The sequence below is a fragment of the Drosophila ananassae genome, chromosome XR (assembly GCF_017639315.1).
Source record: "Drosophila ananassae strain 14024-0371.13 chromosome XR, ASM1763931v2, whole genome shotgun sequence".
NCBI lineage: Eukaryota > Metazoa > Arthropoda > Insecta > Diptera > Drosophilidae > Drosophila > Drosophila ananassae.
This window is the reverse complement of record NC_057932.1, coordinates 2,402,835-2,423,976: the sequence shown is the minus strand read 5'-3', so window position 1 is coordinate 2,423,976 and position 21,142 is coordinate 2,402,835. Positions and strand designations below refer to the sequence as shown.

The 21,142-nt window shown below is 37.9% G+C and overlaps 1 protein-coding gene across 5 annotated transcripts in view; it reads left to right on the top strand.

Moving 5' to 3' along the window:
* The window catches only part of LOC6495015 (ran-binding protein 16), a 454,675-nt gene that overhangs the window by 300,267 nt on the left and 133,266 nt on the right, over window positions 1-21,142 (top strand). For all 5 annotated transcript variants that reach the window (XM_032456116.2, XM_044717376.1, XM_032456117.2 and 2 more), the window contains exon 15: window positions 1,185-1,304. In XM_032456116.2, the coding sequence (XP_032312007.2) occupies window positions 1,185-1,304 (120 nt within the window). The remainder of the gene's footprint in view (window positions 1-1,184; window positions 1,305-21,142) is intronic.

Here is a 21,142-nt window from a genome sequence, read left to right as displayed (position 1 = left end):
CCGCACCCCATTCCCTCCCTTGCTTTGCTATTGCTCGCCCGGCCAAACTGCTCCTCCAAGGACAGTTTTTCCTCGACCGACTATTACGTTCCACGTCGTCTCCGCTTTTCCTGCTCCTTCGGGGCACGGCAGCGCTGACCCTCCGAGAACCTTACGTTCCACTTCTTCCACCACATTTGATAGTGAAATTCAAAGGAATGACCAACTATATACGATCCGATATATTTATAATAATATAAGCTGCTACCTAACTGCAAGGGTATATAAACTTCGGCTCCGCCCGAAGTTAGTTTTCCTTTCTTGTTATACCCTTGCAGAGGGTATTATAATTTTGGTCAAAAGTGTGCAACGCAGTGAAGGAGACCTCTCCGACCCTATAAAGTATATATATTCTTGATCAGGATCACCTCCTGAGTCGATATGAGCATGTCCGTCTGTCCGTCGGTCCGTCTGTCCGTCTGTCTGTTTCTACGCAAACTAGTCTCTCAGTTTTAAAGCTATCGAGTTAAAACTTTGCACACACCCTTCTTTCCTTTGCAGGCAGTATATAAGTCGGAACGGCCGGGATCGGTCGACTATATCCTATATCTGCCATATAACTGATTGATCGGAAATGCCATAACTTTGGTGTTTTTTAAGATAGAGGGTTGGGAGTTTCTACACATGTTATATTTGACCATATCTTATGTACAAAATTTCGTAAGGATCGGCCGACTATATCCTATAGCTGTCATAGAACGATCGAAATTGGCATAACTTTGGTGTTTTTTAAGTTAGAAAGATGGGATTTGGTAGAGATTCTATTTTGGGAAAAAAAATCTGATTTGTCGAATTTCATAAGGATCGGCCAACTATATCCTATAGCTGCCATATAACTGATTGATCGGAAATGCTATAACTTCGTTGTTTTTCAAGTTAGAAGGATGGGAGTTTCAATGGATTCCTCTTTTTGCAAAATAATTCGATTTGCCAAGTTTCATAAGGATCGGCCGACTTTATACGATCCGCTATATATCTAATAATATAAGATGCGTGGCGCCACCTAGCGGACTGCGACTCAACTGCAAGGGTATATAAACTTCGGCTCCGCCCGAAGTTAGCTTTCCTTTCTTGTTTTTTTTATTATTTTCATACTTTTTTACCTTCATAACATAAATTTATTTTTATTTATACTTTCTAAACAGTTCCCTTAAAAACAAAATCATAAACGGGCAACCAGTGGAAAAACAACCTGCAATGGTTCAGTGGTTTGATGATCTGATGCGTGGTATAGAAAGAAATGTAACTAGCAAAAACAAAGAAAAGTAAGTATTTCTTATTGATAACTTTGATTTTATAAAAAGTTCATCTGCTCTTTGTCATCTGTATCGCTACCATTTAAAACAAAAAACAAAAGCTAACTTCGAAAGCAGCGAATTTATTATACCATTGCAGTTTTGTTTAAGTGACATAGAGCTTACAACGGTTTTTTAGGCCGTGATAAAGGAACTTGTGATGCGTCTTTTAACAATCGCCTAAATTCGAAAGCAAGGGTCAAATCCTAGTAACTACCAAATGAAAATTTTGGTTATTTAATGCAGTGCGTATTACAATTTCGGGTAAAAGTATTACTATTATATTAGATTGTCAAAAAAGTCTTGCGGTATTTTCGCTGGTTGGCTCTGAAAGCGCGTAGTTCTTGTTTTATTCGTCGCATCAGGTCATACTATACCTATTTGAAAGCTCATTTCACGCGCTAAAACGTGTTTGATTGATTGTCTTTTCTTTTAAGTCGTTCGTGAGTTATAGCATCGCAATGATAGAGCAAAATAAAGAGAAAATACGGCATATTTTACAGTTCTACTACGATAAAGGCAAAAATGCGTATCAAGCTGCCAATAAAATTTCTGCAGTTTATGGACCCGATACAGTTTACATTTCCACCGCACAACGATGGTTTCAACGTTTTCGTTCTGGTGTAGAGGTAGTCGAAGATGCGCCACGCTCCGGAAGACCTGTCGTCGAAAATTGCGATAAAATCGCACCATGGCGAACGCGCTTGGTAGTCTGAAGATGGCCACAAGAGAGTCCTGTGATAATTGGCTCTCCGAGTTTTTTGCCAATAGGGAAGCGAGGCCCCCTCTTCAATGGGAGGAGTGTGTAGGGCCAAGCAGCTACATAATGATTATAATTTGTTATAATTTGCTTGTTATCAGCTTCCATTCCTTCTATGTCTCTTCTATGTTGAGATGAGAGGGGTATTATGAAGTTGGGCGTATATATATAAAACGGCGTATATTTGACTTGAATCGCATTATTGTAACCAATTTTATGAACAACTGAAAATTCAATAAAAATACCGCAAGACTTTTTTGACAACCTAATATATTGGTTCAATAATGAGATCTTAAATTTTTCAAATAGCTGACCAATTTTTTGAAGTTAGAAGGTTGGGACTTTTTATTAAATTTAAATGATAAAAAATCGATTTTGTAATGAAATTCCAACTATTGACAATATAATATATATCTGATATATATCGAGTATATTATCTTATAATATAAATTTCTACTTAACTGCAAGGGTATATCAACTTTGCAAGCTTCCGAAATTAGCTTTTTTTACTTGTTTGGTTTATAGTCCACAAATCCACAATGAAAAATATAAAAAATCGAATTATTCCCGACATATTATTGTACTATCAAAATTTCGTTTTCAAAGCCAACAGTCCACCATTATCCTATTTCTGTGCTGTTCGTTAATAATTATTATAATATAAATAAATATTTAAAAAATATTTAAATTTGAGCGCTGGTAGCGCTACAGTTTGGCTACCCCAACGTTATATCGGAATATAAAAGGCTTTGTGACTTGTTGCTGTTGTTTCCATCGCCTTGTCGCCTTGCGGAATTACGTGAGGGAATATGGAGCTGGTATTTTGGTTTCTGCACGATACTGTGAAAAAGAGCAGAGGTTACCTGCGGGGAGATGGAGAACATCCACAAAAAGGACAGGGCTGCAATGCGTTGTGAGGACTCTACCATTATGACAATCTGTGAAAAGTGGTTACGTGGTAGATTTACCACGCTCCAGGAGCAGTTAGAAAAGCTTAATTTTAGTGAAATTAGGAGCGACTTAGAACTGAAGCGTGCCCATAAGGTTCATGGTAATTGCGCAATCCACTCTCACCGATGGCAAATTTTACTGGCGGCTACGCCGAGTGGCCGGATATCTGCGCCCCATTCAATACCACCATCGACAGTCATCCCCACCCAACCAAAATGGAGAACCTTAGGTGGCTCATTTCTAGTCTACGGAAATAAGCTTTAAAGACCATGAGAGCTTTGGAGATTGCAGACGCTAATTATGATGTGGCCCTTGATCTTTTTTGTAATTTTTTTAGTAATCGACGCTTAATCTTCCGGGATCAGATCAATGCGATCCTCCAGTTATCTGACCCTTCCAATGGTCAAGAGTTCTGAATCACCTGCCAAGATCCAAGGATGGCTGCTTATTCAGTTATCAAGCAAATTCGGAGTACTTTCTCTCAGGGAACAAGAATGACACCCATCCATCGTAGAGTTTTATGTTTTTGGATGCATTTTTATGGATTATTGAAGAAAATATGCTGGACGCTTGAAATCGTGGACTTTGCTTTAGCTACGAATCCACCAGGTAATCAGGCGTACCGATGTGGATCGTATAATAACCGATCTTCGTGCATGTTTGACTCCCGCCTTAACTCGTATTCTGTAAACGCAGCGAGTGGACTTGCCGATTGGGGCCTACTTATTCTTCGGTTTTTGGCTGGCCGAATCCAGTGGACGTATGGGCTATCACGGAAATCAACAGTGTTTAGTATTAGGGAGAAGGCTAGACTGCCCCATGCTTAAGAATGGCCATCATACGCTTGTTTCGAAAATTCGATCCTAAAATTGGTCTTTTGGGGGGAGCAATGTCTGTTCATAGATATGAAAAAAGTTCGTATGGCAATTTGCTCCCTTAACGATTCCTAGCGCTACGCAACCTACAGAATAAACATTGCAATGATATGTCAGCTACCCCTTCAGCATTTTTATTAAAGGCCCACTCTTCAATGGGAGGAGTGTGTAGGGCCAAGCAGCTACATAATGATTATAATTTGTCATAATTTGCTTGTTATCAGCTTTCATTCCTTCTATGTCTCTTCTATGTTTGTCTTTCTCCCAGTTTCACATGCGCTGCGCTGCGCTTTGAAAGTGCCTATACGCCCAGCTCATATGCTTCACTTGATTTTGGAATTGAGTTTATTCGACCGGTGCACTTATTTTGGGGTTAAATGGCACCCATTGATTAGTATTAAAATTGGTATTAAAATTTTTTTAATTTGGCCGCTATTAAAAAGATGGTAGTGCTACAAACAATATTTTGTTTCGTTCTCTTTTGCGTTATCTATAAAGAATATGATCTATAAAGAATAATGATTTAACATATAAACGTTAAATATTGTTAAGTATTGTGTGGAAGCTTGCTGACATAAAAAAATGTACGAAAAACAAGAAAGGAAATCTACTCTGGGCGGAGCCGTATTTGATATACCCTTGCAGTTAAGTAGCTCGGATGTCGGATCGTATATAGGTGACCGATCCTTACGAGAATTTCACCATCAAATCGATTTCCTAATAATCATTTTGGACACCTTGCTTTTTTTTAAGATGTTTGGGACTGTAAAAATAACAAGGTTACGCTTTTTTTCGATCAAATCACTTTCAAATTTAAAAAAAAAAAACAAGAAAGGAAAGCTAACTTCGGGCGGAGCCGAAGTTTATATACCCTTGCAGTTGAGTCCCGAGCAGGCCGCTAGGTGGCGCCACGCATCTTATATTATTAGATATATAGCGGATCGTATATAGTTCACCGAACCTTATGAAATTTGGCAAATCGAATTATTTTGCCAAAAGAGGAATCCATTGAAACTCCCACCCATCTAACTTGAAAAACAACGAAGTTATAGCATTTCCGATCAATCAGTTATATGGCAGCTATAGGATCTAGTCGGCCGATCCTTATGAAATTCGACTAATCAGATTGTTGTTCCCCAAATAGAATCTGTACCAAATCCCATCTAACTTAAAAAACACCAAAGTTATGCCAATTTCGATCGTTCTATGACAGCTATAGGATATAGTCGGCCGATTCTTATGAAATTTTGTACATAAGATATTTTGGTCAAATACAACATGTTTGGAAAGACCCAACCCTCTAACTTAAAACACACCAAAGTTATGGCATTTCCGATCAATCAGTTATATGGCAACTATAAGATATAGTCGACCGATCCCGGCCGTTTCGACTTATATCCTGCCTGCAAAGAAAAGAAGGATGTGTGCAAAGTTTCAACTCGATAGCTCTAAAACTGAGAGACTAGTTTGCGTAGAAACGGACAGACGGACAGACGGACATGCTCATATTGACTCAGGAGGTGAAGAATATATATACTTTATAGGGTCGGAGATGTCTCCTTCACTGCGTTGCACACTTTTGACCAAAATTATAATACCCTCTGCAAGGGTATAAAAATCAAAGTTGTGGAATTTCCCATCAGTTTAATCAGTTAAAAGGAAACTATAGGATGAAATCGGCGGATCTGTCTTAAATGGGACCCCGTAAAAAATCCCATCCTTCTAACTCTACACCAAAGTTATAACATTTAAGATCAATCAGTTATATGGTAGTTATAGCAAAAAGTCGACTGATCCCGGCCGTTACGACTTACATACTGGGTGCATGAAGGATGTATGCAAAGTTTGAAGTCGATACCTTAAAAACTGGGAGACTAGTTTTTGTAGAAATGGACAGACTCAGGAGGTGATTCCAATCAATAACCCTCTGCAAGGGTTTAAAAAACTTGTCGTCGCTACTTTGGAAATCCTATTGTTTCCCAAATAGATTTTGATTTTTTAATTTCGGATGATAATGTGGCGAGTTCTGCTGCCAATCACACATCAATTTTTTTTCGAAGCACCTCCTGATATTTCTCAATACAAATTTAGAAGAATAATTATACCTTTGAAGAGGGTATTATAATTTTGGTCAAAAGTGTGCAACGCAGTGAACGAGACATCTCCGACCCTATAAAGTATATGTATTCTTGATCAGGATCACCTCACCTATATCTATAAGCATGTCCGTCTGTCCGTCGGTTCGTCTGGCCGTCTGTCTGTTTCTACGCAAACTAGTCTCTCAGTTTTAGAGCTATCGAGTTGAAAATTTGCACACATTCTTTTTTTGTTTGCAGGCAGTATATAAGTCAGAACGGCCGGGATCGGTCGACTTTATCATATAGCTGCCATATAACTTAATGATCGGATCGTCCTAACTTTCTTGGTTTTGAAACTAGAATGATGATACTTTCTACGGATTTAATTTTAGGCAATCTCTCTAAATTTCATAAGGATCGGCCAACTATATCTTATAGCTGCCATATAACTGAAAAGTCTTAACTGCAAGGGTATGTAAACTTCGGCTCCGCCCGAAGTTAGCTTCCCTTTCTAGTTTTTTAATGCTTTTTTATTTAATAGAAATTAAATTGACTATGTTACGCTGCCAGTATCTTTAAAAAAACGCAAAACTGTAAAATAAAGATCTTTTGATCGTCGTGAGTTTATTTAACGAGACGAAAAATTCAGTTTGCACTTAGTTTTCCGATGGATGGAGTATTTGCTGATTATCTACACGAAACGAAATACCACACGTTAATAGTTACCACATGAAGTTAATATACCCTTGCAGTTATGTAGCAGCTTGTATGATTATATTTATATCAAATCGTAAATAGTTGGTATGAACATTTCATCATTGAATCAATTTTCTAATAAAAATGTTGGAAACAGCTCAAATCATCTTTAACAAGAAAGGAAAGCTAACTTCGGGCGGATACCCTTACAGTTGAGTCGCAGTCCGCTAGATGGCGACACGCATCTTATATTATTAGATATATAGCGGATCGTATATAGTCGGCCGATCCTTATAAAATTTGGCATATCGAATTATTTTGCCTATAGAAGAATCCATTGAAACTCTCATCCTTCTAACTTGAAAAACAACCAAGTTTTGGCATTTCCGATCAATCAGTTATATGGCAGCTATAGGATCTAGTCGGCCGATCCTTATGAAATTCGACAAATCAGATTGTTGTTCCCCAAATAGAATCTGTACCAAATCCCATCTAACTTAAAAAACACCAAAGTTATGCCAATTTCGATCGTTCTATGATAGCCATAGGATATAGTCGGCCGATTCTTATGAAATTTTGTAGGCAAGATATTTTGACGAAATATATCATGTGTGGAAAGTCTCAACCCTCCAACTAAAAAAACACCAATGTTATGGCATTTCCGATCAATCAGTTATACTGCAGCTATTGGATATAGTCGACCCATCTCGACCGTTCTCGTGTGTAGGTACCAGTTTTTCTTGTGGCTATTATTTCCAAAAAAGTCAAGTAAAAACAAGAAAGGAAAGCTAACTTCGGGCGGAGACGAAGTTTATATACCCTTGCAGTTAAGATTGTTCCATTTACGATCGTTCAGATATATGTCGTCTATAGGATATAGTCAGCCGATCCTTCTAAAATTTTCCAGATCGGATTATATTGTCAAAAATAGAATCCGTAGAAAGTCCCATCTTTCTAATTAAAAAAACAACAAAGTTATGCCAGTTCCGATTGTTCTATGACATTGTTTAGTTACTGAGCGTTTTCGGTAGCTTTATTTTGTGTTCTTGCCTTTCATAAAAACAAGCACAGTTCGATTTAAAAATATTGATACAATTTATTTAATTGTTTTGGCGTTTCTACAAATGATAGATTTACATATGTGACTGAGTAGGGTTGACGACCGAATTAGAATAATAGACGCGGGAGCGCGGCTTAACGCTTGACCGCTGCGGAGCGACCGAGAGATCCCGCGAGAGAGAGTGACAAACGCTAGCGTATGACGGCAGATGCAGGTGGCCGATCGAATGCACGAGAGCGGACGACGCAAACATAAATATAACAGAAATATAAAAGTGACGTCACGAATTCAATAAATTATTGCCGGCCAAACTTCTTTCCGGCGGCTGCTTGACCCGACATACTCCCCCGTTGGAAGATGAGCTTTCAACAGCATCATGAAGGGGCAGCAGGCACAATTTGTTGATTCCCCGACTTGTAGCTCCGGACGCCGTCCTCAGCAACGCACCCGACACCCTCCGTCACCGTCGTCTTCATCCTCGCTATTACTGCAGCTGGGCGATGGCATCTAAAAAATATTTTACAGTTAGCCATTGAGACGTCATTTGCCATGACTCCTGGCAAAAAAGGTGCTTTCGCGTTGACAGCACAATTCCTAACAGAATCATCTAAAATGAAAAATCCAAATATTTTCCTTTAGTACAGACCTAAAACTAGAAACTGAACGAAGGAAAACAAAATCAAGCAAAAAGTGGATTTTTGGGACACCTTTTTGCAAAAAAATTCAAATTTTGGTGAAATTTTTCGAACATTTTTTTTTTAAATAGTTGTAATCAACGAAAATAAAATCCTTCGTTCAAGTTCTAGATAATCGTATCTCGAAGGCCTGTGCAAAATTTTATCAAGATCGGTTGAGTAGTTTCCGAGAAATCTTGACAACCGATTTTAAAAACACAGTTTTGAGAAAAACGCGTTTAAAGTTTGCGCTCTGCCTATAGCTGACCTCGACCGTCCACCTTTTCAGGACTGTATCTCCGAAACTTTTATTCCAATTAACTTGAAAATTTGGGAGAATATTCTCAAGATTCTGGAGAATTTTATAAAAAAATTAAAAAAAACGATTTTTTTTTTGCCGCCAAACCCACCTAACCCCTTAAATGAACAGGACAGAAATTGTTTTGAGAGAATCATTGAAGGAGCACTGCTGTTTGTGTGTCTTTATTTTTCCCCAACCCTACCATGGCCACTGGCAGAAGAGTGACACTCTTGTGGCCCCTTTACCCCCGCTACGTTACAGTAACATTTTATTCATTATATTTTCATTTAAAGTTCTTAATCGACATAGCTATATTAAATTAATATTATTAATCCTAATGTTTTTACAAGGTACAAAAGAAAAATGACTAATCCTAATGAAAACTCTTAACTTATTTAGGCTGCATGTGTATTTATAGATTAGGAAAATATATTTATTCGATTTTTATACCCTTGCAGAGGGTATTATAATTTTGGTCAAAAGTGTGCAACGCAGTGAAGGAGACATCTCCGACCCTATAAAGTATATATATTCTTGATCAGGATCACCTCCTGAGTCGATATGAGCATGTCCGTCTGTCCGTCTGTTCGTCTGTCTGTTTCTACGCAAACTAGACTCTCAGTTTTGGAGCTATCGAGTTGAAACATTGCACACATCCTTTTTTTCCTTGCAGGTAGTATATAAGTCGGAACGGCCAGGATCGGTCGACTATATCCTATAGCAGCCATATAACTAATTGATCGGAAATGCCATAACTTTGGTGTTTTTTAAGTTAGAGGGACTTTATGCACATGTTATATTTGACCAAAATATCTTATGTACCAAATTTCATAAGGATCGGTTGACTATATGCCATAGCTAACATGTGTGGAAAGTCTGAACCCTCCAACTTAAAAAACACCAATGTTATGGCATTTCCGATCAATCAGTTATACTGCAGCTATTGGATATAGTCGACCCATCTCGACCGTTCCGACTTTTATACTACCTGCAAAGAAAAGAAGAATATGTGCAAAGTTTCAACTCGATAGCTTTAAAACTGAGAGACTAGTTTTCGTAGAAACCGACAGACAGACGGACAGACGGTCAGAAGAACATGCTCATATCGACTCAGGAGGTGATCCAGATCAAGAATATATATACTTTATAGGGTCGGAGATGTCTCCTTCACTGCGTTGCACACTTTTGACCAAAATTATAATACCCTCTGCAAGGGTATAAAAATCAAAATTGTGGAATTTCCCATCAGTTTAATCAGTTAAGGGGGCATGCGCAGTTGGAGGGCCAAAAAATTGGCATTTTTTCCGAATTTTTTTCTCGTTAACTATTGAATTTCTTTGAAATGTCGTTTTTTTATGTGAAAGTACATTATTTTAACTTAAATTTGAAAAAAAAGTAGAAAATATTTAGGGGTTTCAAAGTTATGCCCCGTCGAAGTGAGGTCCTTCCGAAAAAGACGAGTTGCGGTGACCAACACAGTGAAAATCTGGATCGTTTGAAATCAAACAAGAAAGGAAAGCTAACTTCGGGCGGAGCCGAAGTTTATATACCCTTGCAGTTGAGTCGCAGTCCGCTAGGTGGCGCCACGCATCTTATATTATTAGATATATAGCGGATCGTATATAGTCGGCCGATCCTTATGAAACTTGGCAAATTGAATTATTTTGCCAAAAGAGGAATCCATTGAAACTCCCATCCTTCTAACTTGAAAAACAACGAAGTTATAGCATTTCCGATCAATCAGTTATATGACAGCTATAGGATATAGACGGCCGATCCTGATGACATTTAGCAGATCATATAAGTTGGCCCAAATTAGAATGCACAGAAAGTCCCATCCTTCTAACTTGAAAAACAACGAAGTTATAGCATTTCCGATCAATCAGTTATATGGCAGCTATAGGATATAGTTGGCCGATCCTTATAAAATTCGACAAATCAGATTTTTTTCCCAAAATAGAATCTCTACCAAATCCCATCTAACTTAAAAAACACCAAAGTTATGCCTATTTCGATTGTTCTATGACAGCTATTGGATATAGTCGGCCGATCCTTACGAAATTTTGTACATAAGATATTTTGGTCAAATATAACATGTGTAGCATAACACTCCCAACCCTCTACCTTAAAAAACACCAAAGTTATGGCATTTCCGATCAATCAGCCGTTCCGACTTATATACTGCCTGCAAAGGAAAGAAGGGTGTGTGTAAAGTTTTAACTCGATAGCTTTAAAACTGAGAGACTAGTTTGCGTAGAAACAGACAGACGGACAGACGGACCGACGGACAGACGGACATGCTCATATCGACTCAGGAGGTGATCCTGATCAAGAATATATATACTTTATAGGGTCGGAGAGGTCTCCTTCACTGCGTTGCACACTTTTGACCAAAATTATAATACCCTCTGCAAGGGTATAAAAATGAAACGGATTTATATTTATTAAAAGTTTATCTAGTACTTAATCGAAGGATATTAAAAAAAAAATATATTTGACAAAATGGCGACCTTTCAAAGTTAAAAAATCGTTTTTCGTAAAAATAAAGCGGTAGTTTTTCAGCTGTAAAAAAAAAAGTTTTGCATAAAAAAATTAATCCTTCGATTAAGTACCAGATTATTATGTAATAAAAGATCATGCTAAATTTCAAGACAATCGGGTCACTAGTTTTCGAGTAAGAGTGGTCACCGACTTCAAAAACGTAGTTTTGAGAAAAACGTGTTTAAAGTTTCAACCATTCATGTTCGACTGTCGTCGCATGCAGACGTGTTTTTTATTGTGCTCCGGGAAAAAATATTCATTAAAATCATAAAAGTGCAGTGACTGGTCTAAGAAATCTACAATAACGCGAAAAGACTCTTTTTGCGATGAAATCACTAATGTTTATATTGATTGATTAATTAATTAATTAATATAAAACACAACTCTTAAAACTCAAACTAAATCAACCTCGACTGCAATGAGCTTAAACGACGTTCGCACACAACGTCAACGTGAGCAAGACGAGAGACGGCTCTCAGTACAAAGAAACAACGCGTACTTCTCTTTTAAAGCAACCGAAAACCATGCAAGCTCTAATCAAGCGCGGTCAATTACCCCCAACTTGACCGAATTCTTAAACGTGGAGAGCGAGAGAGCGCGTTCCTGCTCCCCCTCGATACCATCGATGTCTCTGCAGCCAAAGAGTGCAGTAACTAGCACCTCAATTTTTTTGACAACGTCAACAGTAACAACAACAACAACCGCAACTGTATCGACAGCGCGTTTAACGACATCATCAGCTAGCAGCGCAAATAGTAATACGTCCGCGCTGCCCGAAAACCAAAACAAAAACAATGACTATATTAAGCCGGCTGTGCAGACTGGCATGGATCGCTACATCCAAATCAAAAGGAAGCTTAGCTCGATAGCTTTAAAACTGAGAGACTAGTTTTCGTAGAAACCGACAGACAGACGGACAGACGGTCAGAAGAACATGCTCATATCGACTCAGGAGGTGATCCAGATCAAGAATATATATACTTTATAGGGTCGGAGATGTCTCCTTCACTGCGTTGCACACTTTTGACCAAAATTATAATACCCTCTGCAAGGGTATAAAAATCAAAATTGTGGAATTTCCCATCAGTTTAATCAGTTAAGGGGGCATGCGCAGTTGGAGGGCCAAAAAATTGGCATTTTTTCCGAATTTTTTTCTCGTTAACTATTGAATTTCTTTGAAATGTCGTTTTTTTATGTGAAAGTACATTATTTTAACTTAAATTTGAAAAAAAAGTAGAAAATATTTAGGGGTTTCAAAGTTATGCCCCGTCGAAGTGAGGTCCTTCCGAAAAAGACGAGTTGCGGTGACCAACACAGTGAAAATCTGGATCGTTTGAAATCAAACAAGAAAGGAAAGCTAACTTCGGGCGGAGCCGAAGTTTATATACCCTTGCAGTTGAGTCGCAGTCCGCTAGGTGGCGCCACGCATCTTATATTATTGGATATATAGCGGATCGTATATAGTCGGCCGATCCTTATGAAACTTGGCAAATTGAATTATTTTGCCAAAAGAGGAATCCATTGAAACTCCCATCCTTCTAACTTGAAAAACAACGAAGTTATAGCATTTCCGATCAATCAGTTATATGGCAGCTATAGGATATAGTTGGCCGATCCTTATAAAATTCGACAAATCAGATTTTTTTCCCAAAATAGAATCTCTACCAAATCCCATCTAACTTAAAAAACACCAAAGTTATGCCTATTTCGATTGTTCTATGACAGCTATTGGATATAGTCGGCCGATCCTTACGAAATTTTGTACATAAGATATTTTGGTCAAATATAACATGTGTAGCATAACACTCCCAACCCTCTACCTTAAAAAACACCAAAGTTATGGCATTTCCGATCAATCAGCCGTTCCGACTTATATACTGCCTGCAAAGGAAAGAAGGGTGTGTGTAAAGTTTTAACTCGATAGCTTTAAAACTGAGAGACTAGTTTGCGTAGAAACAGACAGACGGACAGACGGACCGACGGACAGACGGACATGCTCATATCGACTCAGGAGGTGATCCTGATCAAGAATATATATACTTTATAGGGTCGGAGAGGTCTCCTTCACTGCGTTGCACACTTTTGACCAAAATTATAATACCCTCTGCAAGGGTATAAAAATGAAACGGATTTATATTTATTAAAAGTTTATCTAGTACTTAATCGAAGGATATTAAAAAAAAAATATATTTGACAAAATGGCGACCTTTCAAAGTTAAAAAATCGTTTTTCGTAAAAATAAAGCGGTAGTTTTTCAGCTGTAAAAAAAAAAGTTTTGCATAAAAAAATTAATCCTTCGATTAAGTACCAGATTATTATGTAATAAAAGATCATGCTAAATTTCAAGACAATCGGGTCACTAGTTTTCGAGTAAGAGTGGTCACCGACTTCAAAAACGTAGTTTTGAGAAAAACGTGTTTAAAGTTTCAACCATTCATGTTCGACTGTCGTCGCATGCAGACGTGTTTTTTATTGTGCTCCGGGAAAAAATATTCATTAAAATCATAAAAGTGCAGTGACTGGTCTAAGAAATCTACAATAACGCGAAAAGACTCTTTTTGCGATGAAATCACTAATGTTTATATTGATTGATTAATTAATTAATTAATATAAAACACAACTCTTAAAACTCAAACTAAATCAACCTCGACTGCAATGAGCTTAAACGACGTTCGCACACAACGTCAACGTGAGCAAGACGAGAGACGGCTCTCAGTACAAAGAAACAACGCGTACTTCTCTTTTAAAGCAACCGAAAACCATGCAAGCTCTAATCAAGCGCGGTCAATTACCCCCAACTTGACCGAATTCTTAAACGTGGAGAGCGAGAGAGCGCGTTCCTGCTCCCCCTCGATACCATCGATGTCTCTGCAGCCAAAGAGTGCAGTAACTAGCACCTCAATTTTTTTGACAACGTCAACAGTAACAACAACAACAACCGCAACTGTATCGACAGCGCGTTTAACGACATCATCAGCTAGCAGCGCAAATAGTAATACGTCCGCGCTGCCCGAAAACCAAAACAAAAACAATGACTATATTAAGCCGGCTGTGCAGACTGGCATGGATCGCTACATCCAAATCAAAAGGAAGCTTAGCTCGATAGCTTTAAAACTGAGAGACTAGTTTTCGTAGAAACCGACAGACAGACGGACAGACGGTCAGAAGAACATGCTCATATCGACTCAGGAGGTGATCCAGATCAAGAATATATATACTTTATAGGGTCGGAGATGTCTCCTTCACTGCGTTGCACACTTTTGACCAAAATTATAATACCCTCTGCAAGGGTATAAAAATCAAAATTGTGGAATTTCCCATCAGTTTAATCAGTTAAGGGGGCATGCGCAGTTGGAGGGCCAAAAAATTGGCATTTTTTCCGAATTTTTTTCTCGTTAACTATTGAATTTCTTTGAAATGTCGTTTTTTTATGTGAAAGTACATTATTTTAACTTAAATTTGAAAAAAAAGTAGAAAATATTTAGGGGTTTCAAAGTTATGCCCCGTCGAAGTGAGGTCCTTCCGAAAAAGACGAGTTGCGGTGACCAACACAGTGAAAATCTGGATCGTTTGAAATCAAACAAGAAAGGAAAGCTAACTTCGGGCGGAGCCGAAGTTTATATACCCTTGCAGTTGAGTCGCAGTCCGCTAGGTGGCGCCACGCATCTTATATTATTAGATATATAGCGGATCGTATATAGTCGGCCGATCCTTATGAAACTTGGCAAATTGAATTATTTTGCCAAAAGAGGAATCCATTGAAACTCCCATCCTTCTAACTTGAAAAACAACGAAGTTATAGCATTTCCGATCAATCAGTTATATGGCAGCTATAGGATATAGTTGGCCGATCCTTATAAAATTCGACAAATCAGATTTTTTTCCCAAAATAGAATCTCTACCAAATCCCATCTAACTTAAAAAACACCAAAGTTATGCCTATTTCGATTGTTCTATGACAGCTATTGGATATAGTCGGCCGATCCTTACGAAATTTTGTACATAAGATATTTTGGTCAAATATAACATGTGTAGCATAACACTCCCAACCCTCTACCTTAAAAAACACCAAAGTTATGGCATTTCCGATCAATCAGCCGTTCCGACTTATATACTGCCTGCAAAGGAAAGAAGGGTGTGTGTAAAGTTTTAACTCGATAGCTTTAAAACTGAGAGACTAGTTTGCGTAGAAACAGACAGACGGACAGACGGACCGACGGACAGACGGACATGCTCATATCGACTCAGGAGGTGATCCTGATCAAGAATATATATACTTTATAGGGTCGGAGAGGTCTCCTTCACTGCGTTGCACACTTTTGACCAAAATTATAATACCCTCTGCAAGGGTATAAAAATGAAACGGATTTATATTTATTAAAAGTTTATCTAGTACTTAATCGAAGGATATTAAAAAAAAAATATATTTGACAAAATGGCGACCTTTCAAAGTTAAAAAATCGTTTTTCGTAAAAATAAAGCGGTAGTTTTTCAGCTGTAAAAAAAAAAGTTTTGCATAAAAAAATTAATCCTTCGATTAAGTACCAGATTATTATGTAATAAAAGATCATGCTAAATTTCAAGACAATCGGGTCACTAGTTTTCGAGTAAGAGTGGTCACCGACTTCAAAAACGTAGTTTTGAGAAAAACGTGTTTAAAGTTTCAACCATTCATGTTCGACTGTCGTCGCATGCAGACGTGTTTTTTATTGTGCTCCGGGAAAAAATATTCATTAAAATCATAAAAGTGCAGTGACTGGTCTAAGAAATCTACAATAACGCGAAAAGACTCTTTTTGCGATGAAATCACTAATGTTTATATTGATTGATTAATTAATTAATTAATATAAAACACAACTCTTAAAACTCAAACTAAATCAACCTCGACTGCAATGAGCTTAAACGACGTTCGCACACAACGTCAACGTGAGCAAGACGAGAGACGGCTCTCAGTACAAAGAAACAACGCGTACTTCTCTTTTAAAGCAACCGAAAACCATGCAAGCTCTAATCAAGCGCGGTCAATTACCCCCAACTTGACCGAATTCTTAAACGTGGAGAGCGAGAGAGCGCGTTCCTGCTCCCCCTCGATACCATCGATGTCTCTGCAGCCAAAGAGTGCAGTAACTAGCACCTCAATTTTTTTGACAACGTCAACAGTAACAACAACAACAACCGCAACTGTATCGACAGCGCGTTTAACGACATCATCAGCTAGCAGCGCAAATAGTAATACGTCCGCGCTGCCCGAAAACCAAAACAAAAACAATGACTATATTAAGCCGGCTGTGCAGACTGGCATGGATCGCTACATCCAAATCAAAAGGAAGCTGAGCCCCCTGAATTCCAAACGCAAAATAACCCGTGGCAATGCTAGCCTAGCAGCAAACGAAACGCCCATTAACTCAAACCGATTTAAAATCTTGGCAGACGCCGAACAGAACAGAAGGAAAAGTACTTTAGCAAGCTATTGTCGCACCCTAACCACCTGGCGAGAGGTCTAACAAGGTTGAGCAACCAATCACGACTTCGTCGCAATGACCTACCCACCCAGCGACCGTCTTGAGGAACGTGCAACCAGAATGCAGTCTTAGTCTACTGTTAGTTAAATGTTAATGTTAAGATTTGAAAACTTATTGTTAGTCTCAAAATTAAGAGAAGATCCAATAAATAAAAGCAAAGTTTAAAAAAAAAAAAAAAAAGTTTCAACTCACCATTACACTTACCGGAGGCCCCTCCCTTTCAACATGTGTAGCTCAGTGTATTTTCACCGGATCATTTCAAAATTTTGTGGACACATTTCTAAATGTATATACTTTAAGAAAATGCAAAAAAAAAAAAATTCGATTTTTTGAAAATTACAAGTGCGCATGCCCCCTTAAATGGAAACTATAGGATGAAATCGGCGGATCTGTCTTAAATGGGAACCCATTTAACTCTGCACCAAAGTTATAACATTTAAGATCAATCAGTTATATGGTAGTTATAGCAAAAAGTCGACTGATCCCGGCCGTTACGACTTACATACTGGGTGCATGAAGGATGTGTGCAAAGTTTGAAGTCGATACCTTAAAAACTGGGAGACTAGTTTTTGTAGAAATGGACAGACTCAGGAGGTGATTCCAATCAATAACCCTCTGCAAGGGTTTAAAAAACTTGTCGTCGCTACTTTGGAAATCCTATTGTTTCCCAAATAGATTTTGATTTTTTAATTTCGGATGATAATGTGGCGAGTTCTGCTGCCAATCACACATCAATTTTTTTTCGAAGCACCTCCTGATATTTCTCAATACAAATTTAGAAGAATAATTATACCTTTGAAGAGGGTATTATAATTTTGGTCAAAAGTGTGCAACGCAGTGAACGAGACATCTCCGACCCTATAAAGTATATGTATTCTTGATCAGGATCACCTCACCTATATCTATAAGCATGTCCGTCTGTCCGTCGGTTCGTCTGGCCGTCTGTCTGTTTCTACGCAAACTAGTCTCTCAGTTTTAGAGCTATCGAGTTGAAAATTTGCACACATTCTTTTTTTGTTTGCAGGCAGTATATAAGTCAGAACGGCCGGGATCGGTCGACTTTATCATATAGCTGCCATATAACTTAATGATCGGATCGGCCTAACTTTCTTGGTTTTGAAACTAGAACGATGATACTTTCTACGGATTTAATTTTAGGCAATCTCTCTAAATTTCATAAGGATCGGCCAACTATATCTTATAGCTGCCATATAACTGAAAAGTCTTAACTGCAAGGGTATGTAAACATCGGCTCCGCCCGAAGTTAGCTTCCCTTCCTAGTTTTTTAATGTTTTTTTATTTAATAGAAATTAAATTGACTATGTTACGCTGCCAGTATCTTTAAAAAAACGCAAAACTGTAAAATAAAGATCTTTTGATCGTCGTGAGTTTATTTAACGAGACGAAAAATTCAGTTTGCACTTAGTTTTCCGATGGATGGAGTATTTGCTGATTATCTACACCTCAGTCAACGAAATACCACACGTTAATAGTTACCACATGAAGTTAATATACCCTTGCAGTTATGTAGCAGCTTGTATGATTGTATTTATATCAAATCGTAAATAGTTGGTATGAACATTTCATCATTGAATCAATTTTCTAATAAAAATGTTGGAAACAGCCCAAATCATCTTTAACAAGAAAGGAAAGCTAACTTCGGGCGGATACCCTTACAGTTGAGTCGCAGTCCGCTAGATGGCGACACGCATCTTATATTATTAGATATATAGCGGATCGTATATAGTCGGCCGATCCTTATAAAATTTGGCATATCGAATTATTTTGCCTATAAAAGAATCCATTGAAACTCCCATCCTTCTAACTTGAAAAACAACCAAGTTTTGGCATTTCCGATCAATCAGTTATATGGCAGCTATAGGATATAAACGGCCGATTCTTACGAAATTTGGCAGATCGTATAAGTTTGCCCAATTTAGAATGCATAGAAAGTTCCATCCTTCTAACTTGAAAAACAACGATGTTATGCCAATTCCGATCGTTCAGTCATATGACAGCTATAGGATATAGTCGGCCGATCCTTATGAAATTTAAAAAATCAGATTATTTTGCTCAAAATATAACCTGTACAGAGTCTTATCTTTTTAACTTAAAAAACATCAAAGTTATGCCAATTCCGATCGTTCTATGATAGCCATAGGATATAGTCGGCCGATTCTTATGAAATTGTAGACAAGATATTTTGACGAAATATAACATGTGTGGAAAGTCTCAACCCTCCAACTTAAAAAACACCAATGTTATGGCATTTCCGATCAATCAGTTATACTGCAGCTATTGGATATAGTCGACCCATCTCGACCGTTCCGACTTTTATACTACCTGCAAAGAAAAAAAGTATATGTGCAAAGTTTCAACTCGATAGCTTTAAAACTGAGAGACTAGTTTTCGTAGAAACCGACAGACAGACGGACAGACGGACCGACGGACAGACGGTCAGAAGGACAGACGGTCAGAAGGACATGCTCATATCGACTCAGGAGGTGATCCAGATCAAGAATATATATACTTTATAGGGTCGGAGATGTCTCCTTCACTGCAAAATTATAACCCTCAGCAAGGGTATAGAAACCTTTGACCAGGTAAAATATCAATGACGAACCCGCTCCATGCGAAAAATATTTTGTATCAATTTTGGTGACGAAGAAATGCTATATAGGTATATAAACGTTAAAAATATTCTTATGCGTCACGTGCCGATTGGCACTGGAATCCAACGGATACTGAAATATTTGGGAACATTTCTTTGGTCTTTTTGGTACGCGTGGATGAAATGCAGCCTTTCCTGCGAGCTGAATTCTTGGCTTTTTTTTACTTGACTTTTTTGGAAATAATAGCCACAAGAAAAACTGGTACCTACACACGAGTTGACTACAGCATAAACTTTTGCAATGTCCACGATTAAAATTCTCAAATTTTCTTCATGGAGATTTTCTTGTAATGGGTCTAAAATCAAGCATATTGGTAGGTTGGGTAAGGTTAAGAGGCTGTAATGCGATCAAAACCAACCTCACCCAAGGATAACTGTAAAGAATGTCATATGTTACATTTTTCCACTGTAGATATTTAAAAAAAAAATTTTTTTAATATTTTTGTAACATTTTCTACAGTTCTTTCGCTTTTTTTATTTCTCCAATTCGATTTGGCATACTGTGGGTATAACAGTTCACTATTTCAGGGGGAATAGCGTAACATACGATCTTTGTCCTCTCCCACAGCTCCATCATTCAACTTGGAGGGACTGCATATATCGCCAACTGCGATTTTACATAGCTCCTCTAATTTTAAATTGGATTAACATCCGGAGATTGTGGTGGCCATTTCATGGACTGGAACTTTTGTTGTAAAACCCAGTTTTTGCCCAACAGAGACGTATACTTTGGTTCATTGTCTTGGTGAAAAATTAATTTTTCAGAAATACAACCCATATTACCGATGATTTCTGGAAGATTATCTTTGCAGTTATTGTTCCTTTCGCATTATTCCATCGATTAAAACTAAGGGACCAACTCCATTTTTATTAATACAGCCCCGGACCATAAATGAGGCACCTACTTGACGGTTTGACGCACATTATGTGGCGACCTGATTGTGGGATCTCTATTTCAATGCTAGAAGCTCAAAATGATTAATTTTAGTTTCATCTGACCTGAAAACATAAACATTTTTGAAATTTATTGCCGTTTTTGACGCTGCTTGCAATGTATAACAGTATCCCAATCCGCTAAGGTCCAATATTTATGAGTTTCAGTAAAGTTTCTAGGCAAAATATGGTGTTTAAGCGACTGGCAAGATGCCTGCGTTGATCGTCACCAAGTTGGCCACGTGGCGAGTGTTGCCGTCGCTTAAAATTCTTGCTCGACCTTATGTATTAACTGCTTTCTGGACATGAGTTTTTTCATCGCTACACACCGAATTTATTTGCCTTTTTATGAACAGATCATCAGCTACCAGTAAATCTATAATTTTATTTTTTTTCAATGTCCATTTAATATGCGACTTTAAAATATTGAAGCTAATTAGCTTCATAAAAATAAATTAACATTAACGGTAAAAAAAGCTTTATATCTAAAATAACAAGAAAGGAAAGCTAACTTCGGGCGGAGACGAAGTTTATATACCCTTGCAGTTAAGATTGTTCCATTTACGATCGTTCAGATATATGTCATCTATAGGATATAGTCGGCCGATCCTTCTAAAATTTTCCAGATCGGATTATATAGTCCAAAATGGAATCCGTAGAAAGTCCCATCTTTCTAATTAAAAAAACAACAAAGTTATGCCAGTTCCGATTGTTCTATGACATTGTTTAGTTACTGAGCGTTTTCG